The following is a 27,524-nucleotide window of genomic DNA, read 5'->3' on the forward strand; positions in this document are numbered from 1 at the left end:
GGCCCCACCCGTTCTGCCCCCGGGGGGCCAGAGCCAAAATTTATATAAGTTCTGTTCCCCTTCCAAAAAGGATGTTTGTGGCCAAATTTGGTTACATTCCATGCAGAACTCTATGACTAGTAGCGATTTAAAGGATTTACCTCTATTCCCCTATTGGGCCCCACCCCCCTCTCCTGCCCCCGGGGGGTCAGAGCCAAAATTTATATAAGTTCTGTTCTCCTACCCCCAAGGATGTTTATGGCCAAATTTGGTTACAATCCATGCAGAACTCTAGGACAAGTACCGATTTATAGGATTTACCTATAATTCCCCTATTGGGCCCCACCCCTCCAGCCCCCGAGGGGCCAGAGCCAAAATTTATACAAGTTCTGTTCCCCTTCCCCCAAGGATGTTTGTGGCCAAATTTGGTTACAATCCATGTAGAACTCTATGACTAGTAGCGATTTAAAGGATTTACCTCTATTTCCCCTATTGGGCCCCGCTCCTCCTGCCCCCGGGGGGTCAGAGCCAAAATTTATACAAGTTTTGTTCCCCTTCCCCCAAGGATGTTTGTGGCCAAATTTGGTTACATTCCATTCAGAACTCTATGACTAGTAGCGATTTAAAGGATTTACCACTATTTCCCCTATTGGGCCCCGCCCCTCCTGCCCCCGGGGGGTCAGAGCCAAAATTTATACAATTTCTGTTCCCCTTCCCCCAAGGATGTTTGTGGCCAAATTTGGTTACATTCCATTCAGAACTCTATGACTAGTAGGGATTTAAAAGATTTATCTCTATTTCCCCTATTTGGCCCCGCCCCTCTTGCCCCTGGGGGATCAGAGCCAAAATTTATACAAGTTCTGTTCCCATTCCCCCCAGGATGTTTGTGGCTAATTTTGGTTACAATCCATGCAGAACTCTAGGACAAGTAGCGTTTTAAAGGATTTACCTCTATTTCCCCTATTGGGCCCTGCCCCTCCTGCCCCCGGGGGGTCAGAGCCAAAATTTATACAAGTTCTGTTCCCCCTCCCCCAAGGATGTTTGTGGCCAAATTTGGTTACAATCCATGCAGAACTCTAGGACAAGTAGCGATTTATAGGATTTACCTCTATTTCCCCTATTGGGCCCCGCCCCTCCTGCCCCCGGGGGGTAAGAGCCAAAATTTATACAAGTTCTGTTCCCCTTCCCCCAAGGATGTTTGTGGCCAAATTTGGTTACAATCCATGTAGAACTCTATGACTAGTAGCGATTTAAAGGATTTACCTCTATTTCCCCTATTGGGCCCCGCTCCTCCTGCCCCCGGGGGGTCAGAGCCAAAATTTATACAAGTTTTGTTCCCCTTCCCCCAAGGATGTTTGTGGCCAAATTTGGTTACATTCCATTCAAAACTCTATGACTAGTAGCGATTTAAAGGATTTACCTCTATTTCCCCTATTGGGCCCCGCCCCTCCTGCCCCCGGGGGGTCAGAGCCAAAATTTATACAAGTTCTGTTCCCCTTCCCCCAAGGATGTTTGTGGCCAAATTTGGTTACATTCCATTCAGAACTCTATGACTAGTAGGGATTTAAAAGATTTATCTCTATTTCCCCTATTGGGCCCCGCCCCTCTTGCCCCTGGGGGATCAGAGCCAAAATTAATACAAGTTCTGTTCCCATTCCCCCCAGGATGTTTGTGGCTAATTTTGGTTACAATCCATGCAGAACTCTAGGACAAGTAGCGTTTCAAAGGATTTACCTCTATTTCCCCTATTGGGCCCTGCCCCTCCTGCCCCCGGGGGGTCAAAGCCAAAATTTATACAAATTCTGTTCCCCCTCCCCCAAGGATGTTTGTAGCCAAATTTGGTTACAATCCATGCAGAACTCTAGGACAAGTAGCGATTTATAGGATTTACCTCTATTTCCCCTATTGGGCCCCGCCCCACCTGCCCCCGGGGGGTCAGAGCCAAAATTTATACAAGTTCTGTTCCCCTTCCCCCAAGGATGTTTGTGGCCAAATTTGGTTACAATCCATGCAGAACTCTATGACTAGTAGCGATTTAAAGGATTTACCTCTATTTCCCCTATTGGGCCCCGCTCCTCTTGCCCCCGGGGGGTCAGAGCCAAAATTTATACAAGTTTTGTTCCCCTTCCCCCAAGGATGTTTGTGGCCAAATTTGGTTACATTCCATTCAAAACTCTATGACTAGTAGCGATTTAAAGGATTTACCTCTATTTCCCCTATTGGGCCCCGCCCCTCCTGCCCCCGTGGGACCAGAGCCAAAATTTATACAATTTCTGTTCCCCTTCCCCCAAGGATGTTTGTGGCCAAATTTGGTTACAATCCATGCAGAACTCTAGGACAAGTAGCTATTTATAGGATTTACCTCTATTTCCCCTATTGGGCCCCACCCCTCTTGCCCCCATGGGGCCAGAGCCAAAATTTATACAAGTTCTGTTCCCCTTCCCCCAAGGATGTTTGTGGCAAAATTTGGTTACAATCCATGCAGAACTCTAGGACAAGTAGCGATTTATAGGATTTACCTCTATTTCCCCTATTGGGCGCCGCCCCTCCTGCCCCCGATGGGGGGGGGGGGTCAGAGCCAAAATTTATACAAGTTCTGTCCCCCCTCCCCCAAGGATGTTTGTGGCCAAATTTGGTTACAATCCATGCAGAACTCCCCTCCTGCCCCCGATTTAAAGGAAATGTTGACGGACGGACGGACGACGGACGCCGCGCCATGACATAAGCTCACCGGCCCTTTGGGCCAGGTGAGCTAAAAACCCAAGGGCCATGACATTCACAATTTTTGTAGAGGGCCTTGAGATCTTTCAATCTATAAAGAGTATTTTATTCTACCACATCTGCAAGTGGAGAAGAATTTCTTTTAAATTTGAGCTAATTTTACAGCTTATGGCCCTACCCACAGCCCCCTGGGGAGGGGGGGGATATAATTCGCGATTTTGATTGGATTTGTCTAAGGTTCGTGCAAAAGTTTAAAGGGACAATTCATTCTACGATAACATTAAAATTTGTATATATATCGGAAAACCCCCAGTTCTAATGGAAATTAGATCAGTCGGTTTTACTGTGATATGTCAGAAAATCCCATGGTGGTGAAATGCGTGTGAAATGTTCAAACTCACTCGCTGTCCGCAATTACACATTGTGGTCGAATATCTTGTATGCCGAACCCAGTCCCTTGCTCGTAGAGTAATGCTACTTTTGTCTAGAACTGCTCAAATCGCTCTGACAGAAGTGTGTTTACCTTATTAAGTGAATTGTTTTGCCTAAAAAATCATTATATCACCTCCACAGTGGTTATGTAGTTCATTTGTTTAACGTACGTGACTTTGGCTCGGATATTGGTACAGCATACATATTGTACCTGCTTAATCGTATTGATCAACGATTTGTAATTACAACGGTATCAATTAAAATACTAAACAATGACGTGGAATTTGTCAATATCTTAATATATGTTTCATAAGAAATGTAGAACAATACATTTATGCCATATTTTGCTTCTTGGTTATGTAAAAGATTTAGCCTGAATGAATTGTCCCTTTAATGAATTTCCTTAGTAGTTTTGGAGAACAAGTCAAAAATGTAAATTGTTTACAGACACATGATGGACAAAAGGTGACTACTTGAGACTTTGTCTAAGGTATCCTAAAAACAGGATAAAATGGGGTTTGATTTAGTTTGTTGTTGAGTCTTCAAGGACTGTGCATGGAATGTGTGCCTTGAAGTCTTCAAGTGATGCGTTTTATAGTACTGCTACCATTAAAAGATTCCACTGTGTAATTGTAAGTGGAAAGAAAGAGTATTTGGATGTGTCTTTTTAGCAGATATGTGTATGTGTGTGTGTGTATAGTTCTGCAGTCTGTTTTGATGAGTATAATGATATGCTGACTTGTTTGTGTATGATTTTGAATAAAGATGTTAATCTGGATTGTATTTCATGTGTGTAGGGATAGTGCATATGTACAGAGTAGTTTGAGATTGTATATCCTGTCTGTAACTGAGCTTGTGTTGTGATATCTGGACATACCTGTATAACATGCTGCGCTGCCCTAGCTGTATTTTTCGATTTTGTGTGATCTGGTTGGCGTGGTAGGGGTCACATACAGAAGTACAATATTCCAGTTTGGGTCGTGTAAGTGCCATGCATGCATGTTCTTTGATGTGAAGTGGGTTTACTTTGAGTTGTGTGTAAGGAAACCTAGAGATTTGTTTGATGTGAAGTGGGTTTACTTTTAGTTGTGTGTAAGGAAACCTAGTGATTTGTTTGATGTGAAGTGGGTTTACTTTGAGTTGTGTGTAAGGAAACCTAGTGATTTGTTTGATGTGAAGTGGGTTTACTTTGAGTTGTGTGTAAGGAAACCTAGTGATTTGTTTGATGTGAAGTGGGTTTACTTTGAGTTGTGTGTAAGGAAACCTAGTGATTTGTTTGATGTGAAGTGGGTTTACTTTGAGTTGTGTGTAAGGAAACCTAGTGATTTGTTTGATGTGAAGTGGGTTTACTTTGAGTTGTGTGTAAGGAAACCTAGAGATTTGTTTGATGTGAAGTGGGTTTACTTTGAGTTGTGTGTAAGGAAACCTAGTGATTTGTTTGATGTGAAGTGGGTTTACTTTGAGTTGTGTGTAAGGAAACCTAATGATTTGTTTGATGTGAAGTGGGTTTACTTTGAGTTGTGTGTAAGGAAACCTAGTGATTTGTTTGATGTGAAGTGGGTTTACTTTGAGTTGTGTGTAAGGAAACCTAGAGATTTGTTTGATGTGAGGTAGGTTTACTTTGAGTTGTGTGTAGGGAAACCTAGTGATTTGTTTGATGTGAAGTGGGTTTACTTTGAGTTGTGTGTAAGGAAACCTAGTGATTTGTTTGATGTGAAGTGGGTTTACTTTGAGTTGTGTGTAAGGAAACCTAGTGATTTGTTTGATGTGAAGTGGGTTTACTTTGAGTTGTGTGTAAGGAAACCTAGAGAATTGTTTGATGTGAAGTGGGTTTACTTTGAGTTGTGTGTAGGGAAACCTAGTGATTTGTTTGATGTGAAGTGGGTTTACTTTGAGTTGTGTGTAAGGAAACCTAGTGATTTGTTTGATGTGAAGTTGGTTTACTTTGAGTTGTGTGTAAGGAAACCTAGTGATTTGTTTGATGTGAGGTGGGTTTACTTTGAGTTGTGTGTAAGGAAACCTAGAGATTTGTTTGCAATAAATGTGATTTACGTTGTTTTTGTCCCAGCAAAGCTTTTGTTGTAGTGTAATGCCTAAATATTTGCTGAATGCACTCATTCTAAAGATTTTCATGTCATTATACATGTACTCCAAGGAAAATACATCCAGGTAGAAAACAAGGACATAGTCATTCAGATCCCCCGCCAATGGAGATATCAAAGCTGAAGTAAGTTTGATTGTGGAGACTTATGTGTATGAAAAAAAAACAGGAAAAAGGAAGTTGAGCTAAAGAAAGATGGAGTATAATTCAAGTAGAGCGGGGCTGCAATTGTTGAATCAGGTATACAGCCTTGACATTTGTTGGCGATAATTTTCCCGTTTTTTTTTTTAAATATTTTACTCCACACAGTATTAAATTCAAGGTCTGTGTTGTCTAATGTCTTAAGATACATATATCATTCAAATTTGACCGCAGTTTTAAATTCGTATTTTCTTTCATCCACCAAACAACACTGCCACGAATATAATCCAAATGTTTTTCTTTCTTTTCTGGTAAGGGCAAATATTTTCAGCAATGTTTCTATGGTTACAGAAACAAGAGGCCCAGAGGGCCTGTATCGCTCACCTGGTTTGTAATGCCTAGAAATGCTCTGAATTCAAATTCATTGTTTTTTTTCTGAATTCCCCTATTAGGCCCCACTCTTTCTGCTCCAGGGGGTCAAAGCCAAAATTTATACAAATTCTGTTAACCCCAAGGATGTTTCTGGGCCAAATTTGGTTAAAATCCAAACAGAACTATATGACTATTAGAGATTTACAGGATTTACCTCTATTTCCCCTAATGGGCCCTGCCCCTCCTGCCCCCAGGGGGTCAGAGCCAAAATTTATACAATTTTCTGTTCTCTTTCCCCCAAGGATGTTTCTGGTCAAATTTGGTTACAATCCATGCAGAACTCTAGGACAAGTAGCAATTGATAAGATTACCTCTTCCCCTATTGGGCCCCGCCCCTCCTGCCCCCGGGGGGTCAGAGCATAAATTTATACAAGTTCTGTTCCCCTTCTGCCAAGGATGTTTGTGGCCAAATTTGGTTACAATCCATGCAGAACTCTAGGACAAGTAGCGATTTAAAGGATTTACCTCTATTTCCCCTATTGGGCCCCACCCCTCTTGCCCCCGGGGGATCAGAGCCAAAATTTATACAAGTTCTGTTCCCCTTCCGCCAAGGATGTTTGTGGCCAAATTTGGTTACAATCCATGCAGAACTCTAGGACAAGTAGCGATTTATAGGATTTACCTCTATTTCCCCTATTGGGCCCCACCCCTCTTGCCCCCATGGGGTCAGAGCCAAAATTTATACAAGATCTGTTCCCCTTCCCCCAAGGATGTTTGTGGCCAAATTTGGTTACAATCCATGCAGAACTCTAGGACAAGTAGCTATTTATAGGATTTACCTCTATTTCCCCTATTGGGCCCCACCCCTCTTGCCCCCATGGGGTCAGAGCCAAAATTTATACAAGTTCTGTTCCCCTTCCCCCAAGGATGTTTGTGGCCAAATTTAGTTACAATCCATGCAGAACTCTAGGACAAGTAGCTATTTATAGGATTTACCTCTATTTCCTCCCTATTGCCCCAGGGTCAGCCCATCTTTCCCCTCCCCAAGATGTTTTGCCCCCATGGGGACAAGTAGCTATTCATAGGATTACTCTATTTCCCATTGGGCCCACCCCTCTTGCCCCCATGGGGCCAGAGCCAAAATTTACAAGTTCTGTTCCCCTTCCCCCAAGGATGTTTGTGGCCAAATTTGGTTACAATCCATGCAGAACTCTAGGACAAGTAGTGTTTTATAGAATTTACCTCTATTTCCCTTATTAGGCCCCGCCCCTCCTGCCCCCAGGGGGTCAGAGCCAAAATTTATACAAGTTCTGTTCCCCTTCCACTAAGGATGTTTGTGGCCAAATTTGGTTACAATCCATGCAGAACTCTAGGACAAGTAACGTTTTATAGGATTTACCTTTATTTTCCCTATTGGGCCCCGCCCCTCCTGCCCCCGGGGGGCCAGAGCCAAAATTTATACAAGTTCTGTTCCCCTTCTCCCAAGGATGTTTGTGGCCAAATTTGGTTACAATCCATGCAGAACTCTAGGACAAGTAGCGATTTAAAGGATTTACCTCTATTTCCCCTATTGGGCCCCACCCCTCTTGCCCCCGGGGGATCAGAGCCAAAATTCATATAAGTTCTGTTCCCCTTCCCCCAAGGATGTTTCTGGTCAAATTTGGTTACAATCCATGCAGAACTCTAGGACAAGTAGCAATTTATAAGATTACCTCTATTTCCCCTATTGGGCCCGCCCCTTCTGCCCCCGGGGGGTCAGAGACAAAATTTATACAAATTCTGTTCCCCTTTCGCCAAGGATGTTTGTGGCCAAATTTGGTTACAATCCATGCAGAACTCTAGGACAAGTAGCGTTTTATAGGATTTACCTCTATTTCCCTTATTGGGCCCCGCCCCTCCTGCCCCCAGGGGGTCAGAGCCAAAATTTATACAAGTTCTGTTCCCCTTCCACTAAGGATGTTTGTGGCCAAATTTGGTTACAATCCATGCAGAACTCTAAGACAAGTAACGTTTTATAGGATTTACCTTTATTTTCCCTATTGGGCCCCGCCCCTCCTGCCCCCGGGGGGCCAGAGCCAAAATTTATACAAGTTCTGTTCCCCTTCTCCCAAGGATGTTTGTGGCCAAATTTGGTTACAATCCATGCAGAACTCTAGGACAAGTAGCGATTTAAAGGATTTACCTCTATTTCCCCTATTGGGCCCCACCCCTCTTGCCCCCGGGGGATCAGAGCCAAAATTCATATAAGTTCTGTTCCCCTTCCCCCAAGGATGTTTCTGGTCAAATTTGGTTACAATCCATGCAGAACTCTAGGACAAGTAGCAATTTATAAGATTACCTCTATTTCCCCTATTGGGCCCGCCCCTTCTGCCCCCGGGGGGGGTCAGAGACAAAATTTATACAAATTCTGTTCCCCTTTCGCCAAGGATGTTTGTGGCCAAATTTGGTTACAATCCATGCAGAACTCTAGGACAAGTAGCGTTTTATAGGATTTACCTCTATTTCCCTTATTGGGCCCCGCCCCTCCTGCCCCCGGGGGAGTCAGAGCCAAAATTTATACAAGTTCTGTTCCCCTTCCCCCAAGGATGTTTGTGGCCAAATTTGGTTACAATCCATGCAGAACTCTATGACTAGTAGCGTTTTATAGGATTTACCTTTATTTCCCCTATTGGGCCCCGCCCCTCCTGCCCCCGGGGGGTCAGAGCCAAAATTTATACAAGTTCTGTTCCCCTTCCCCCAAGAATGTTTGTGGCCAAATTTGGTTACAATCCATGCAGAACTCTAGGACAAGTAGCATTTTATAGAAATTACCTTTATTTTCCCTATTGTGCCCGGCCCTTCCTGCCCCCGGGGGGGTCAGAGCCAAAATTTATACAAGTTCTGTTCCCCTTCCCCCAAGGATGTTTGTGGCCAAATTTGGTTACAATCCATGCAGAACTCTATGACTAGTAGCGATTTAAAGGAAATGTTGACGGACGGATGACGGACGACGGATGGACGGACGCCACGCCATGACATAAGCTCACCGGCCCTTCGGGCCAGGTGAGCTAAAAAAGCACAAAAAGTGAAAACCTAAAAATAGCAAAAGGCACTACTAGACCATAAGAACAATGTGTCTATGAAGTTTCATGGAAATATCTGTGCTGGTTTTAGAGTTGTGCTCCAGAAACGATTCTTACACAAAAATCTGCCATTTTCAGCAATGTTTCCATGGTTACAGAAAAAAGCACAAAAAGTGAAAACCTTAAAATAGCAAAAGGCAATACTAGACCATAAGATCAATGTGTCTATGAAGTTTCGTGGAAATATCTCTTCTGCTTTTAGAGTTATGCTCCGGAAACGAACCAGGTACAAAAATATGATATTTTCATCAATGTTTCCATGGTTAGGGAAAAAATGCAAAAAATGAAAACCTAAAAATAGCAAAAGGCACTACTTGACCATAAGACCAATGTGTGTATGAAGTTTTGTGGAAATATCTCTACTGGTTTTAGAGTTATGCTCTGGAAACCATTCGTAGGGACGGACGGACCGACGGAACCCATTTGTATATCCCCCGCCAACTTCGTTGGGCGGGGATAATTAAAGCAGGTTCATGAAATGCAATAAGTATATTGAAATTGGGGAAAATCAAACAAACTTGGGCAGAAAGGTCTTGGAATGGGGCCCATGGATTTGAATTTAGGAAAATGTGTGACAAAACCAAGATTTGGAAATAATGATAAATAAGGATATTATCATTCATTTCCAGTTTATTATGTACTTTTTCTGAAGAAAATACACAAATATTAAAAGCCTTAACCATGTAAGTTCATACAACATTTTTAGGATGATTTTCAAGTACATAATTATGTAATCTTGGGAAATCTAAGGCTTGAATTGTCAAAATGTTGGAGGCTTGCCCATTGGGAATGGATCCCAATTTCAGCCCAAAATCACGCTGAAAAAAACCTCTGGAGGTAGTTGAGTATTTAAGATATCCAGACATATTACCACAAGTTCAAATCTGATTCAGGGGGTACTACCAGGTACTGACTGCTGGTTGGTGGTTTTTCTATTGGTACTCTAGGTTTCCTCCACCATCTAGAACCTGGCACGCCCTTAAATGACCAAGCTGACTGCTGAACCAAACTGAGAACCATGCAATAATGGACACAGCATGGATTTTAGACACTTACATTTATTTAGTTCAACATACAAGCATGTGTACATATGTATGTAATGACCGTCTGCATGTGTCCTTCAAATATGATTGGGAATTAAGATAAGATATTTTGACATTCAGGTGTATATGTGTCACTGATCACGACCCCAGATCACATGAGTTGATTGTAAATATAGGCTTGGCTTCTAAGCTACTAAATGTCCGATATCATCATACACATAACGTACCCTGGCACATACAATTGATTACTCATTTTGGTGATATTGCTAATTCTGTAATACAGCATAGACATTTGTTTATAATTCAACAAGGCTTTCTTTATTACTTTGGTAGCAATAAGCATGACTTTGAAGCAACCAAATCAAGATTTGAGAAAACAATAACGGGAAATAAATCAAAATGAAGAGGATTTCCTGTATAGCTAAATGATTCCTGTGTATCTCCCTAGAGTATGTGTACATGCTTGGTACATAAATATTTAAAACCTTATTCATAAAGAGACATCATTAATCAATTTTTAATACATAATTTTCAAGGTCACTGAACATTGATTTTAAGAAGAAATGAGAAACTAGAGGTCTTGCCAATGGAAATGGGGGCCAATATTCAGCTCAAACAATGCTGAAAATGAAACCTGTTCACTAATGTACTTTTCCATTAAATATAATAATGATGTACCTGATTAAACGCTGCAACGCTGGCTTTTCTCATTGAAACATCAGCAAGGGTCTCCAGTTCAGTAAGGAGGTTTGATATATTACAGTACAGCAGCTTCTGTTTGTATGGGGTGAGCTGTAAAATATAAAGGTAAGATCACAGTACAGCAACTTTCGTTTTGTATGGGGTGAGCTGTAAAATATACAGGTAAAATTACACTACAGTAACTTCTGTTTGTATGGGGTGAGCTGTAAAATATAAAGGTAAAATCACAGTACAGCAACTTTCGTTTTGTATGGGGTGAGCTGTAAAATATACAGGTAAAATTACAGTACAGTAACTTCTGTTTGTATGGAATGAGCTGTAAAATATAAAGGTAAAATCAAAGTACAGCAACTTTCGTTTTGTATGGGGTGAGCTGTAAAATACACAGGTAAAATTACAGTACAGCAACTTTCGTTTTGTATGGTGTGAGCTGTAAAATATACAGGTAAAACTACAGTACAGCAATTTTTGTTTTGTATGGTGTGAGCTGTAAATTATACAGGTAAAATTACAGTACAGTAACTTCTGTTTGTATGGGGTGAGCTGTAAAATATACAGGTAAATTACAGTACAGCAACTTCTGTTTGTATGGGGTGAGCTGTAAAATATACAGGTAAATTACAGTTCAGTAAATTATGTTTGTATGGGTTGAGCTGTAAAATATACAGGTAAAATTACAGTTCAGTAAATTATGTTTGTATGGGTTGAGCTGTAAAATAAAAAGGTAAAATTACAGTTCAGTAAATCATGTTTGTATGGGGCGAGCTGTAAAATATACAGGTAAAATTACAGTTCAGTAAATTATGTTTGTATGGGGCGAGCTGTAAAATATACAGGTAAAACTACAGTACAGTAAATTATGTTTGTATGGGGTGAGCTGTAAATATACAGGTAAATTACAGTACAGCACTTTTCGTTTTGTATGGTGTGAGCTGTAAAATATACAGCTAAAATTACAGTACAGTTAATTATGTTTGTATGGGGTGAGCTGTAAAATATACAGGTAAAATTACACTACAGTAACTTCTGTTTGTATGGGGTGAGCTGTAAAATATAAAGGTAAAATCACAGTACAGCAACTTTCGTTTTGTATGGGGTGAGCTGTAAAATATACAGGTAAAATTACAGTACAGTAACTTCTGTTTGTATGGAATGAGCTGTAAAATATAAAGGTAAAATCAAAGTACAGCAACTTTCGTTTTGTATGGGGTGAGCTGTAAAATACACAGGTAAAATTACAGTACAGCAACTTTCGTTTTGTATGGTGTGAGCTGTAAAATATACAGGTAAAACTACAGTACAGCAATTTTTGTTTTGTATGGTGTGAGCTGTAAAATTATACAGGTAAAATTACAGTACAGTAACTTCTGTTTGTATGGGGTGAGCTGTAAAATATACAGGTAAATTACAGTACAGCAACTTCTGTTTGTATGGGGTGAGCTGTAAAATATACAGGTAAATTACAGTTCAGTAAATTATGTTTGTATGGGTTGAGCTGTAAAATATACAGGTAAAATTACAGTTCAGTAAATTATGTTTGTATGGGTTGAGCTGTAAAATAAAAAGGTAAAATTACAGTTCAGTAAATCATGTTTGTATGGGGCGAGCTGTAAAATATACAGGTAAAATTACAGTTCAGTAAATTATGTTTGTATGGGGCGAGCTGTAAAATATACAGGTAAAATTACAGTACAGTAAATTATGTTTGTATGGGGTGAGCTGTAAATATACAGGTAAATTACAGTACAGCACTTTTCGTTTTGTATGGTGTGAGCTGTAAAATATACAGCTAAAATTACAGTTCAGTAAATTATGTTTGTATGGGGTGAGCTGTAAAATATACAGGTAAAATTACACTACAGTAACTTCTGTTTGTATGGGGTGAGCTGTAAAATATAAAGGTAAAATCACAGTACAGCAACTTTCGTTTTGTATGGGGTGAGCTGTAAAATATACAGGTAAAATTACAGTACAGTAACTTCTGTTTGTATGGAATGAGCTGTAAAATATAAAGGTAAAATCAAAGTACAGCAACTTTCGTTTTGTATGGGGTGAGCTGTAAAATACACAGGTAAAATTACAGTACAGCAACTTTCGTTTTGTATGGTGTGAGCTGTAAAATATACAGGTAAAACTACAGTACAGCAATTTTTGTTTTGTATGGTGTGAGCTGTAAATTATACAGGTAAAATTACAGTACAGTAACTTCTGTTTGTATGGGGTGAGCTGTAAAATATACAGGTAAATTACAGTACAGCAACTTCTGTTTGTATGGGGTGAGCTGTAAAATATACAGGTAAATTACAGTTCAGTAAATTATGTTTGTATGGGTTGAGCTGTAAAATATACAGGTAAAATTACAGTTCAGTAAATTATGTTTGTATGGGTTGAGCTGTAAAATAAAAAGGTAAAATTACAGTTCAGTAAATCATGTTTGTATGGGGCGAGCTGTAAAATATACAGGTAAAATTACAGTTCAGTAAATTATGTTTGTATGGGGCGAGCTGTAAAATATACAGGTAAAACTACAGTACAGTAAATTATGTTTGTATGGGGTGAGCTGTAAATATACAGGTAAATTACAGTACAGCACTTTTCGTTTTGTATGGTGTGAGCTGTAAAATATACAGCTAAAATTACAGTACAGTTAATTATGTTTGTATGGGGTGAGCTGTAAAATATACAGGTAAAATTACACTACAGTAACTTCTGTTTGTATGGGGTGAGCTGTAAAATATAAAGGTAAAATCACAGTACAGCAACTTTCGTTTTGTATGGGGTGAGCTGTAAAATATACAGGTAAAATTACAGTACAGTAACTTCTGTTTGTATGGAATGAGCTGTAAAATATAAAGGTAAAATCAAAGTACAGCAACTTTCGTTTTGTATGGGGTGAGCTGTAAAATACACAGGTAAAATTACAGTACAGCAACTTTCGTTTTGTATGGTGTGAGCTGTAAAATATACAGGTAAAACTACAGTACAGCAATTTTTGTTTTGTATGGTGTGAGCTGTAAATTATACAGGTAAAATTACAGTACAGTAACTTCTGTTTGTATGGTGTGAGCTGTAAAATATACAGGTAAAATTACAGTACAGCAACTTCTGTTTGTATGGGGTAAGCTGTAAAAATATACAGGTAAAATTACAGTTCAGTAAATTATGTTTGTATGGGTTGAGCTGTAAAATATACAGGTAAAATTACAGTTCAGTAAATTATGTTTGTATGGGTTGAGCTGTAAAATAAAAAGGTAAAATTACAGTTCAGTAAATCATGTTTGTATGGGGCGAGCTGTAAAATATACAGGTAAAATTACAGTTCAGTAAATTATGTTTGTATGGGGCGAGCTGTAAAATATACAGGTAAAATTACAGTACAGTAAATTATGTTTGTATGGGGTGAGCTGTAAATATACAGGTAAATTACAGTACAGCACTTTTCGTTTTGTATGGTGTGAGCTGTAAAATATACAGCTAAAATTACAGTTCAGTAAATTATGTTTGTATGGGGTGAGCTGTAAAATATACAGGTAAAATTACACTACAGTAACTTCTGTTTGTATGGGGTGAGCTGTAAAATATAAAGGTAAAATCACAGTACAGCAACTTTCGTTTTGTATTGGGTGAGCTGTAAAATATACAGGTAAAATTACAGTACAGTAACTTCTGTTTGTATGGAATGAGCTGTAAAATATAAAGGTAAAATCAAAGTACAGCAACTTTCGTTTTGTATGGGGTGAGCTGTAAAATACACAGGTAAAATTACAGTACAGCAACTTTCGTTTTGTATGGTGTGAGCTGTAAAATATACAGGTAAAACTACAGTACAGCAATTTTTGTTTTGTATGGTGTGAGCTGTAAATTATACAGGTAAAATTACAGTACAGTAACTTCTGTTTGTATGGGGTGAGCTGTAAAATATACAGGTAAATTACAGTACAGCAACTTCTGTTTGTATGGGGTGAGCTGTAAAATATACAGGTAAATTACAGTTCAGTAAATTATGTTTGTATGGGTTGAGCTGTAAAATATACAGGTAAAATTACAGTTCAGTAAATTATGTTTGTATGGGTTGAGCTGTAAAATAAAAAGGTAAAATTACAGTTCAGTAAATCATGTTTGTATGGGGCGAGCTGTAAAATATACAGGTAAAATTACAGTTCAGTAAATTATGTTTGTATGGGGCGAGCTGTAAAATATACAGGTAAAATTACAGTACAGTAAATTATGTTTGTATGGGGTGAGCTGTAAATATACAGGTAAATTACAGTACAGCACTTTTCGTTTTGTATGGTGTGAGCTGTAAAATATACAGCTAAAATTACAGTACAGTTAATTATGTTTGTATGGGGTGAGCTGTGAAACATAAAGGTAAAATTACAGTACAGCAACTTATTTTTGTATGATGTGAGATGTAAAATATACAGGTAAAATATGGGGTGAGCTGTAAAATATACAGGAAAATTACAGTAAAATATTCTGTTTGTATGGGGTGAGCTGTAAAATATAAAGGTAAAATTACAGTTCAGTAAATTTTGTTTGTATGGGGTGAGCTGTAAAATATACAGGTAAAATTACAGTTCAGTAAATTATTTCTATATGGGGTAAGCTGTAAAATATACAGGTAAAATTACAGTTCAGTAAATTATGTTTGTATGGGGTGAGCTGTAAAATATATAGGTAAATTACAGTACAGTAACTTCTGTTTGAATGGGGTCAGCTGTAAAATATACAGGTAAAATTAAAGTTCAGCAAATTATGTTTGTATGGGGTGAGCCGTAAAATATAAAGGTAAAATTACAGTTTCAAATATGTTTGTATGCGGTAAGCTGTAAAATATACAGGTAAAATTACAGTTGAGTAAATTATGTTTGTATGGGGTGAGCTGTTAAATATACAGGAAAAATTACAGTTAGTAAATTATGTTTGTATGGGGTGAGCTGTAAAATATACAGATAAAATAACAGTACAGTAAATTATGTTTGTATGGGGTGAGCTGTAAAATATACAGGTAAATTACAGTACAGCAACTTCTATTTGTATGGGGTGAGCTGTAAAATATACAGGTAAATTACAGTACAGTAAATTATGTTTGTATGGGTTGAGCTGTAAAATATAAAGGTAAAATTACAGTACAGTAAATTATGTTTGTATGGGGTGAGCTGTAAAATATACAGGTAAAATTACAGTTCAGTAAATTATGTTGGTATGGGGTGAGCTGTAATACAGTTTCAAAATTATGTTTGTACGCGGTAAGCTGTAAAATATAAAGGTAAAATTACAGTTCAGTAAATTATGTTTGTATGGGGTGAGCTGTAAAATATACAGGTAAAATTACAGTACATTAAATTATGTTTGTACGCGGTAAGCTGTAAAATATAAAGGTAAAATTACAGTTCAGTAAATTATGTTTGTATGGGGTAAGCTGTAAAATATACAGGTAAAACTACAGTTCAGTAAATTATGTTTGTATGGGGTGAGCTGTAAAATATTAAGGTAAAATTACAGTACAGTTACTTCTGTTTATATGGGTTAAGATGTAAAATATACAGGTAAAATTACAGTACAGTAAATTATGTTTGTATGGGTTAAGATGTAAAATATACAGGTAACTTTACAGTTCAGTAAATTATGTTTGTATGGGGTGAGCTGTAAAATATACAGGTAAAATTACAGTACAGTTAATTATGTTTGTATGGGGTAAGCTGTAAAATATACAGGTAAAATTACAGTTCAGTAAATTATGTTTGTATGGGTTAAGATGTAAAATATACAGGTAAAATTACAGTTCAGTAAATTATGTTTGTAAGGGATGAGCTGTAAAATATACAGGTAAATTACAGTACAGTTAATTATGTTTGTATGGGGTAAGCTGTAAAATATACAGGTAAATTACAGTTCAGTAAATCATGTTTGTATGGGTTAAGATGTAAAATATACAGGTAAAATTACAGTTCAGTAAATTATGTTTGTAAGGGATGAGCTGTAAAATATAAAGGTAAAATTACAGTACAGTTAATTATGTTTGTATGGGGTAAGCTGTAAAATATACAGGTAAAATTACAGTTCAGTAAATTATGTTTGTATGGGATGAGCTGTAAAATATACAGGTAAAATTACAGTACAGCAACTTCTGTTTGTATGGGGTGAGCTGTAAAATATAAAGGTAAAATTACAGTTCAGTAAATTATGTTTGTATGGGGTGAGCTGTAAAAATATACAAGTAAAATAACAGTTCAGTAAATTTGTATGGGGTGAGCTGTAAAATATACAGGTAAAATTACAGTTCAGTAAATTATGTTTGTATGGAGTGAGCTGTAAAATATACAGGTAAAATTACAGTACAGCAACTTATGTTTGTATGGGGTGAGCTGTAAAATATACAGGTAAAATTACAGTACATTAAATTATGTTTGTATGGGGTGAGCTGTAAATATACAGGTAAATTACAGTACAGTAAATTATGTTTTTATGGGGTGAGATGCAAAATATACAGGTAAAATTACAGTACAGCAACTTATGTTTGTATGGGGTGAGCTGTAAAATATACCTGTAAAATTACAGTTCAGTTAATTATGTTTGTATGGGGTGAGATGTAAAATATACAGGTAAAAGTACAGTACAGTAAATTATGTTTGTATGGGTTGAGCTGTAAAATAAAAAGGTAAAATTAAATTCAGTAAATTATGTTTGTATGGGATGAGCTGTAAAATATAAAGGTAAATTACAATTCAGTAAATTATGTTTGTATGGAGTGAGCTGTAAAATATAAAGGTAAATTACAGTTCAGTAAATTATATTTGTATGGGTTGAGCTGTAAAATATACAGGTAAAATATGGTGTGAGCTGTAAAACATACAGGTAAAATTACAACAAAAGGCCCAGATGGTCTCTTTCGATTACCTTGTTTGTAATATGCCAAGTAATATTCTGAAAGGGCTAAAATTTATACAAAAATCTGTTCCCCTTCCACAGAGGATGTTTCTGGAGAAATTTGGTTACAATCCATGCGTAGGTTTTACCTCTATTTCCCCTATTGGGCCCTACCCCTCCTTTCCCCTTTGGGCCAGGTGAGCTAAAAATACAGGTTAAAGTATAGTACAGCAATTTCTGTTTGCGTGGGATGAGCTATAAAATATACAGGTAAATGTACTGTTCAGCAATTTCTGTTTGCACAGTGTGAGGTATGAAATATATTGTTTTATTGTATCTTTATATGAACTCAATATATTTTAATTCTGTGTAACAAAGATAAGCTCATGTGAGATCAGTATCTTTATGATGTTATAAATCTGACACTGCTGATAATATTTCGCAATTGACAACATGTGACCATTCTCTGTCAAGATCTATATGAATCTTAAAGTGTTTAAACTATTTTTCATATCTTTTTTTTTCATCTAAATCAAATTTATATTTCATTCGCACCACTATAAATATAAAATGAACAATGACCTATCGTAACACATATGATTTTGTTATGGCATTTGAAAAAGTTGTTTTTTTTTAAAAGAAGACAACAATGCAAATAACAGTGGTCTGAAGTTATTTTTTTATTGTGACCTCATATTCCAATTGATAGACAGTATTTCATTGACTTCATCTGACAACGTGACAGACGACACAAGTCGGGATTGAATTGCACTTTACATGTAGAAGGTAATTTGCTACAGGAATTTATAATATTTCTATATTAGAGTTATCTGCCCTTGAGTATAGAAATGGATTTCTACATCATTGGTTAGTCATTTCCATTGGAAAAATATAACAGTAGATAAATAAACACATGACTATTATAACCAATCCCCACCAACAAGGGGAGATAATCCAGTACAGAATATTACTAAACAACTTACCTGCCCTTGCTGATAAAGATTGACCCTCCTAAACTCTGTGGGATCCATGTTGAGTTCCTTGGCAACATGCTCCATGATAGATTCTGTGATGAAGATCGAGGGGCATGATCCTGGTGAACGTGCTGCTGTATTCAAAGGTTTGTTGGTTTTCAGTCCAATTGGAATGAGATGCCAATTTTGGCAGAAGTATGCTACAATGAAAAAGGGGAAATGCCAGGGACTGTTAAATTTGTATTATATTGATATTTTAATATATAAATTTATTTAGGCTTGTACAATATCTATATCAAATTATAAGATTTAATTTCTAAGTACTTAAATTAAAAGTGTTCCATTTTTTGTCATACCAGAGTCAGATTTTTTGAGGTGTTGAACCAATGTTTCGGTCCAAATTTTTTCTCCCATATAATACTATAGTTATCTAACCACTAATCAGTCAAAGTTTTCTGCGTAGAATTATTCAATGAGTTGAAGCAAATTGTACAGTCCATTTATAGCAATTAATTGGTATATTAACACTGATGAGTCGAGCACAGAGATAAACTTTTCACTTCATCAGCGTATACGCAGACTGTTACCAATTACATGTGTATGTATTTGTCATATTCAGGTAGTGTTGTAGGATTTTAATTAAACATGTGTTTTCATGTTTTCACAACATTATCATATAGGTATCTCGTTCTGTGAATGCTGATCAGGTCTTCACCACAGTTGCGTAAACAGTTAGATCTTCATGTATACAGAATTTCTTCACTAATAAAGTCGTTATGAGGCATGAATCACACAAAGTGTTAAGATTTTCTTTATAGATACAGTATATAACTTGTCAAAATGTATTTGATTACATATAATTTGCCATATTCCATCTTATGCAGTGATTCGTTATTATGCACATGCAGCCATCCGTTCAGTTGATTTTATTACAGCAGTTCCATTAAAATGTAAATTAAGAAAAATAATTTTCAAAAAATTTAAACTTGTAAGTGACAACATCAACAGAATCACATGACATGTGCACTACCTAGACCTTGTAGGCAGCTTAATGGACAAAAAGTTTGTTGGTCATTGTACAATTTATGAGTCAAAGTCCAGATGAGATCAACATTTTAAGATGGTCCCTCCGACTTCGTACCATACAGTATATAAAATTTTAATCAGCAGGTTAACTGTGACAGTTAAGGATGTTGAATTTATATTTTCTACCTGCCATGACCTTATTAAGGCCACACACAACTTAATGACGATGACCTTATTAGGCCACACACAACTTAATGACGATGACCTTATTAGGCCACACACAACTAAATGACGATGAAACAATTTCCAGGAGATGTAACTATTATTTCCTTGTTTGTAGTAGCAATCCTTTATACCGTATTCAACCCAATAAATGCCAAGAGTGCTTTTAAAATTGAAAGAAATAATAGGGTGCTTAATCAAACCCAAATTGGACGAACATTTCATAAGATTTTTGCACAAAGTAAGCCATAAATCACTTTCCAAAAGAATTCAAATAGAAAAATCTTCACAGTTTCCATATTTTCAGTCTGCATTTATTTTGAGGAAATTGAGGCCTCAAAGTGGGGAGGGACACTTGTAGGGATGGAGTGCTTATTGGGTTGTATATGGTATGGCCAATAGTTTGGCGAGGTAGAATTTATACAAAATAATGGATTGAAGCTGCAGCATCCATGGAAACACAGGTTCTGTATCTTTAATGATGTAATTACCTAATAGTGGGTCAGTGAACTATTCATTTAGCTGACACTGGGTTTCCAAAGCTCCAGAAACAGTCGAAAAAGATATTGTTACATATAAATGGTGCTTAATAAGACAAAATATCGACTAGACTTTCATAAATGTATTGATCCGCCATAAATCAAATTTCTAAAAGGAAATCAAATAACAAACTTCAGGTTTTCATATTTTCATTCTATTTAAGGTCAGTGAAATTGAGGTCTCACAAAGAAGGTGGGCGCTTATCATAGTGATGAGGGCACTACAATAAACTGTACTTTTACATCTTAAGTTTGAAATTGATGCCTTTTTAAAAACAAGAGTTTGGCTTTTTTAAATAAATATTTACCACTGTACTGTTCAGATCTTAAAGAATTAGAATTGAGGTAGAATAAATTTGTAGTGGTATATTTTATTACTGATCCCGTAGTTCTAAGTTTGTAGTGGTATGTTTTATTACTGATCTCTTAGTTCTAAGTTTGTAGTGGTATGTTTTATTACTGATCTCTTTGTTCTAAGTTTGTAGTGGTATGTTTTATTACTGATCTTTTAGTTCTAAGTTTGTAGTGGTATGTTTTATTACTGATCTCTTAGTTCTAAGTTTGTAGTGGTATGTTTTATTACTGATCTCTTAGTTCTAAGTTTGTAGTGGTATGTTTTATTACTGATCTCTTAGTTCTAAGTTTGTAGTGGTATGTTTTATTACTGATCTCTTAGTTCTAAGTTTGTAGTGGTATGTTTTATTACTGATCTCTTAGTTCTAAGTTTGTAGTGGTATGTTTTATTACTGATCTCTTAGTTCTAAGTTTGTAGTGGTATGTTTTATTACTGATCTCTTAGTTCTAAGTTTGTAGTGGTATGTTTTATTACTGATCTCTTAGTTCTAAGTTTGTAGTGGTATGTTTTATTACTGATCTCTTAGTTCTAAGTTTGTAGTGGTATGTTTTATTACTGATCTCTTAGTTCTAAGTTTGTAGTGGTATGTTTTATTACTGATCTCTTAGTTCTAAGTTTGTAGTGGTATGTTTTATTACTGATCTCTTAGTTCTAAGTTTGTAGTGGTATGTTTTATTACTGATCTCTTAGTTCTAAGTTTGTAGTGGTATGTTTTATTACTGATCTCTTAGTTCTAAGTTTGTAGTGGTATGTTTTATTACTGATCTCTTAGTTCTAAGTTTGTAGTGGTATGTATTTTTATTACTGATCTCTTAGTTCTAAGTTTGTAGTGGTATGTTTTATTACTGATCTCTTAGTTCTAAGTTTGTAGTGGTATGTTTTATTACTGATCTCTTAGTTCTAAGTTTGTAGTGGTATGTTTTATTACTGATCTCTTAGTTCTAAGTTTGTAGTGGTATGTTTTATTACTGATCTCTTAGTTCTAAGTTTGTAGTGGTATGTTTTATTACTGATCTCTTAGTTCTAAGTTTGTAGTGGTATGTTTTATTACTGATCTCTTAGTTCTAAGTTTGTAGTGTATGTTTTATTACTGATCTCTTAGTTCTAAGTTTGTAGTGGTATGTTTTATTACTGATCTCTTAGTTCTAAGTTTGTAGTGGTATGTTTTATTACTGATCTCTTAGTTCTAAGTTTGTAGTGGTATGTTTTATTACTGATCTCTTAGTTCTAAGTTTGTAGTGGTATGTTTTATTACTGATCTCTTAGTTCTAAGTTTGTAGTGGTATGTTTTATTACTGATCTCTTAGTTCTAAGTTTGTAGTGGTATGTTTTATTACTGATCTCTTAGTTCTAAGTTTGTAGTGGTATGTTTTATTACTGATCTCTTAGTTCTAAGTTTGTAGTGGTATGTTTTATTACTGATCTCTTAGTTCTAAGTTTGTAGTGGTATGTTTTATTACTGATCTCTTAGTTCTAAGTTTGTAGTGGTATGTTTTATTACTGATCTCTTAGTTCTAAGTTTGTAGTGGTATGTTTTATTACTGATCTCTTAGTTCTAAGTTTGTAGTGGTATGTTTTATTACTGATCTCTTAGTTCTAAGTTTGTAGTGGTATGTTTTATTACTGATCTCTTAGTTCTAAGTTTGTAGTGGTATGTTTTATTTACTGATCTCTTAGTTCTAAGTTTGTAGTGGTATGTTTTATTACTGATCTCTTAGTTCTAAGTTTGTAGTGGTATGTTTTATTACTGATCTCTTAGTTCTAAGTTTGTAGTGGTATGTTTTATTACTGATCTCTTAGTTCTAAGTTTGTAGTGGTATGTTTTATTACTGATCTCTTAGTTCTAAGTTTGTAGTGGTATGTTTTATTACTGATCTCTTAGTTCTAAGTTTGTAGTGGTATGTTTTATTACTGATCTCTTAGTTCTAAGTTTGTAGTGGTATGTTTTATTACTGATCTCTTAGTTCTAAGTTTGTAGTGGTATGTTTTATTACTGATCTCTTAGTTCTAAGTTTGTAGTGGTATGTTTTATTACTGATCTCTTAGTTCTAAGTTTGTAGTGGTATGTTTTATTACTGATCTCTTAGTTCTAAGTTTGTAGTGGTATGTTTTATTACTGATCTCTTAGTTCTAAGTTTGTAGTGGTATGTTTTATTACTGATCTCTTAGTTCTAAGTTTGTAGTGGTATGTTTTATTACTGATCTCTTAGTTCTAAGTTTGTAGTGGTATGTTTTATTACTGATCTCTTAGTTCTAAGTTTGTAGTGGTATGTTTTATTACTGATCTCTTAGTTCTAAGTTTGTAGTGGTATGTTTTATTACTGATCTCTTAGTTCTAAGTTTGTAGTGGTAGTGTATGTTTTATTACTGATCTCTTAGTTCTAAGTTTGTAGTGGTATGTTTTATTACTGATCTCTTAGTTCTAAGTTTGTAGTGGTATGTTTTATTACTGATCTCTTAGTTCTAAGTTTGTAGTGGTATGTTTTATTTACTGATCTCTTAGTTCTAAGTTTGTAGTGGTATGTTTTATTACTGATCTCTTAGTTCTAAGTTTGTAGTGGTATGTTTTATTACTGATCTCTTAGTTCTAAGTTTGTAGTGGTATGTTTTATTACTGATCTCTTAGTTCTAAGTTTGTAGTGGTATGTTTTATTACTGATCTCTTAGTTCTAAGTTTGTAGTGGTATGTTTTATTACTGATCTCTTAGTTCTAAGTTTGTAGTGGTATGTTTTATTACTGATCTCTTAGTTCTAAGTTTGTAGTGGTATGTTTTATTACTGATCTCTTAGTTCTAAGTTTGTAGTGGTATGTTTTATTACTGATCTCTTAGTTCTAAGTTTGTAGTGGTATGTTTTATTACTGATCTCTTAGTTCTAAGTTTGTAGTGGTATGTTTTATTACTGATCTCTTAGTTCTAAGTTTGTAGTGGTATGTTTTATTACTGATCTCTTAGTTCTAAGTTTGTAGTGGTATGTTTTATTACTGATCTCTTAGTTCTAAGTTTGTAGTGGTATGTTTTATTACTGATCTCTTAGTTCTAAGTTTGTAGTGGTATGTTTTATTACTGATCTCTTAGTTCTAAGTTTGTAGTGGTATGTTTTATTACTGATCTCTTAGTTCTAAGTTTGTAGTGGTATGTTTTATTACTGATCTCTTAGTTCTAAGTTTGTAGTGGTATGTTTTATTACTGATCTCTTAGTTCTAAGTTTGTAGTGGTATGTTTTATTACTGATCTCTTAGTTCTAAGTTTGTAGTGGTATGTTTTATTACTGATCTCTTAGTTCTAAGTTTGTAGTGGTATGTTTTATTACTGATCTCTTAGTTCTAAGTTTGTAGTGGTATGTTTTATTACTGATCTCTTAGTTCTAAGTTTGTAGTGGTATGTTTTATTACTGATCTCTTAGTTCTAAGTTTGTAGTGGTATGTTTTATTACTGATCTCTTAGTTCTAAGTTTGTAGTGGTATGTTTTATTACTGATCTCTTAGTTCTAAGTTTGTAGTGGTATGTTTTATTACTGATCTCTTAGTTCTAAGTTTGTAGTGGTATGTTTTATTACTGATCTCTTAGTTCTAAGTTTGTAGTGGTATGTTTTATTACTGATCTCTTAGTTCTAAGTTTGTAGTGGTATGTTTTATTACTGATCTCTTAGTTCTAAGTTTGTAGTGGTATGTTTTTATTACTGATCTCTTAGTTCTAAGTTTGTAGTGGTATGTTTTATTACTGATCTCTTAGTTCTAAGTTTGTAGTGGTATGTTTTATTACTGATCTCTTAGTTCTAAGTTTGTAGTGGTATGTTTTATTACTGATCTCTTAGTTCTAAGTTTGTAGTGGTATGTTTTATTACTGATCTCTTAGTTCTAAGTTTGTAGTGGTATGTTTTATTACTGATCTCTTAGTTCTAAGTTTGTAGTGGTATGTTTTATTACTGATCTCTTAGTTCTAAGTTTGTAGTGGTATGTTTTATTACTGATCTCTTAGTTCTAAGTTTGTAGTGGTATGTTTTATTACTGATCTCTTAGTTCTAAGTTTGTAGTGGTATGTTTTATTACTGATCTCTTAGTTCTAAGTTTGTAGTGGTATGTTTTATTACTGATCTCTTAGTTCTAAGTTTGTAGTGGTATGTATGTTTTATTACTGATCTCTTAGTTCTAAGTTTGTAGTGGTATGTTTTATTACTGATCTCTTAGTTCTAAGTTTGTAGTGGTATGTTTTATTACTGATCTCTTAGTTCTAAGTTTGTAGTGGTATGTTTTATTACTGATCTTTTAGTTCTAAGTTTGTAGTGGTATGTTTTATTACTGATCTCTTAGTTCTAAGTTTGTAGTGGTATGTTTTATTACTGATCTCTTAGTTCTAAGTTTGTAGTGGTATGTTTTATTACTGATCTCTTAGTTCTAAGTTTGTAGTGGTATGTTTTATTACTGATCTCTTAGTTCTAAGTTTGTAGTGGTATGTTTTATTACTGATCTCTTAGTTCTAAGTTTGTAGTGGTATGTTTTATTACTGATCTCTTAGTTCTAAGTTTGTAGTGGTATGTTTTATTACTGATCTCTTAGTTCTAAGTTTGTAGTGGTATGTTTTATTACTGATCTCTTAGTTCTAAGTTTGTAGTGGTATGTTTTATTACTGATCTCTTAGTTCTAAGTTTGTAGTGGTATGTTTTTATTACTGATCTCTTAGTTCTAAGTTTGTAGTGGTATGTTTTATTACTGATCTCTTAGTTCTAAGTTTGTAGTGGTATGTTTTATTACTGATCTCTTAGTTCTAAGTTTGTAGTGGTATGTTTTATTACTGATCTCTTGTTCTAAGTTTGTAGTGTATGTTTTATTACTGATCTCTTAGTTCTAAGTTTGTAGTGGTATGTTTTATTACTGATCTCTTAGTTCTAAGTTTGTAGTGGTATGTTTTATTACTGATCTCTTAGTTCTAAGTTTGTAGTGGTATGTTTTATTACTGATCTCTTAGTTCTAAGTTTGTAGTGGTATGTTTTATTACTGATCTCTTAGTTCTAAGTTTGTAGTGGTATGTTTTATTACTGATCTCTTAGTTCTAAGTTTGTAGTGGTATGTTTTATTACTGATCTCTTAGTTCTAAGTTTGTAGTGGTATGTTTTATTACTGATCTCTTAGTTTATTAAGTTTGTAGTGGTATGTTTTATTACTGATCTCTTAGTTCTAAGTTTGTAGTGGTATGTTTTATTACTGATCTCTTAGTTCTAAGTTTGTAGTGGTATGTTTTATTACTGATCTCTTAGTTCTAAGTTTGTAGTGGTATGTTTTATTACTGATCTCTTAGTTCTAAGTTTGTAGTGGTATGTTTTATTACTGATCTCTTAGTTCTAAGTTTGTAGTGGTATGTTTTATTACTGATCTCTTAGTTCTAAGTTTGTAGTGGTATGTTTTATTACTGATCTCTTAGTTCTAAGTTTGTAGTGGTATGTTTTATTACTGATCTCTTAGTTCTAAGTTTGTAGTGGTATGTTTTATTACTGATCTCTTAGTTCTAAGTTTGTAGTGGTATGTTTTATTACTGATCTCTTAGTTCTAAGTTTGTAGTGGTATGTTTTATTACTGATCTCTTAGTTCTAAGTTTGTAGTGGTATGTTTTATTACTGATCTCTTAGTTCTAAGTTTGTAGTGGTATGTTTTATTACTGATCTCTTAGTTCTAAGTTTGTAGTAGTGGTATGTTTTATTACTGATCTCTTAGTTCTAAGTTTGTAGTGGTATGTTTTATTACTGATCTCTTAGTTCTAAGTTTGTAGTGGTATGTTTTATTACTGATCTCTTAGTTCTAAGTTTGTAGTGGTATGTTTTATTACTGATCTCTTAGTTCTAAGTTTGTAGTGGTATGTTTTTATTACTGATCTCTTAGTTCTAAGTTTGTAGTGGTATGTATGTTTTATTAGAGATATCTTAGTTCTAAGTTTGTAGTGGTATGTTTTATTACTGATCTCTTAGTTCTAAGTTTGTAGTGGTATGTTTTATTACTGATCTCTTAGTTCTAAGTTTGTAGTGGTATGTTTTATTACTGATCTCTTAGTTCTAAGTTTGTAGTGGTATGTTTTATTACTGATCTCTTAGTTCTAAGTTTGTAGTGGTATGTTTTATTACTGATCTCTTAGTTCTAAGTTTGTAGTGGTATGTTTTATTACTGATCTCTTAGTTCTAAGTTTGTAGTGGTATGTTTTATTACTGATCTCTTAGTTCTAAGTTTGTAGTGGTATGTTTTATTACTGATCTCTTAGTTCTAAGTTTGTAGTGGTATGTTTTATTACTGATCTCTTAGTTCTAAGTTTGTAGTGGTATGTTTTTATTACTGATCTCTTAGTTCTAAGTTTGTAGTGGTATGTTTTATTACTGATCTCTTAGTTCTAAGTTTGTAGTGGTATTTTTTATTACTGATCTCTTAGTTCTAAGTTTGTAGTGGTATGTTTTATTACTGATCTCTTAGTTCTAAGTTTGTAGTGGTATGTTTTATTACTGATCTCTTAGTTCTAAGTTTGTAGTGGTATGTTTTATTACTGATCTCTTAGTTCTAAGTTTGTAGTGGTATGTTTTATTACTGATCTCTTAGTTCTAAGTTTGTAGTGGTATGTTTTATTACTGATCTCTTAGTTCTAAGTTTGTAGTGGTATGTTTTATTACTGATCTCTTAGTTCTAAGTTTGTAGTGGTATGTTTTATTACTGATCTCTTAGTTCTAAGTTTGTAGTGGTATGTTTTATTACTGATCTCTTAGTTCTAAGTTTGTAGTGGTATGTTTTATTACTGATCTCTTAGTTCTAAGTTTGTAGTGGTATGTTTTATTACTGATCTCTTAGTTCTAAGTTTGTAGTGGTATGTTTTATTACTGATCTCTTAGTTCTAAGTTTGTAGTGGTATGTTTTATTACTGATCTCTTAGTTCTAAGTTTGTAGTGG

General features: G+C 35.3%; 1 protein-coding gene across 1 annotated transcript in view; it reads right to left on the reverse strand.

The window, feature by feature from the left end:
- The window catches only part of LOC138328894 (xanthine dehydrogenase-like), a 66,977-nt gene that overhangs the window by 10,041 nt on the left and 29,412 nt on the right, over positions 1–27,524 (reverse strand). The window contains exons 11-12 of the mRNA XM_069275609.1: positions 18,470–18,660; positions 10,590–10,703 (exon numbers count right to left, since the gene is read on the reverse strand). Coding sequence (XP_069131710.1) covers positions 10,590–10,703; positions 18,470–18,660 — 305 coding nt within the window. The remainder of the gene's footprint in view (positions 1–10,589; positions 10,704–18,469; positions 18,661–27,524) is intronic.

Source organism: Argopecten irradians, chromosome 8 (genome assembly GCF_041381155.1).
Source record: "Argopecten irradians isolate NY chromosome 8, Ai_NY, whole genome shotgun sequence".
NCBI lineage: Eukaryota > Metazoa > Mollusca > Bivalvia > Pectinida > Pectinidae > Argopecten > Argopecten irradians.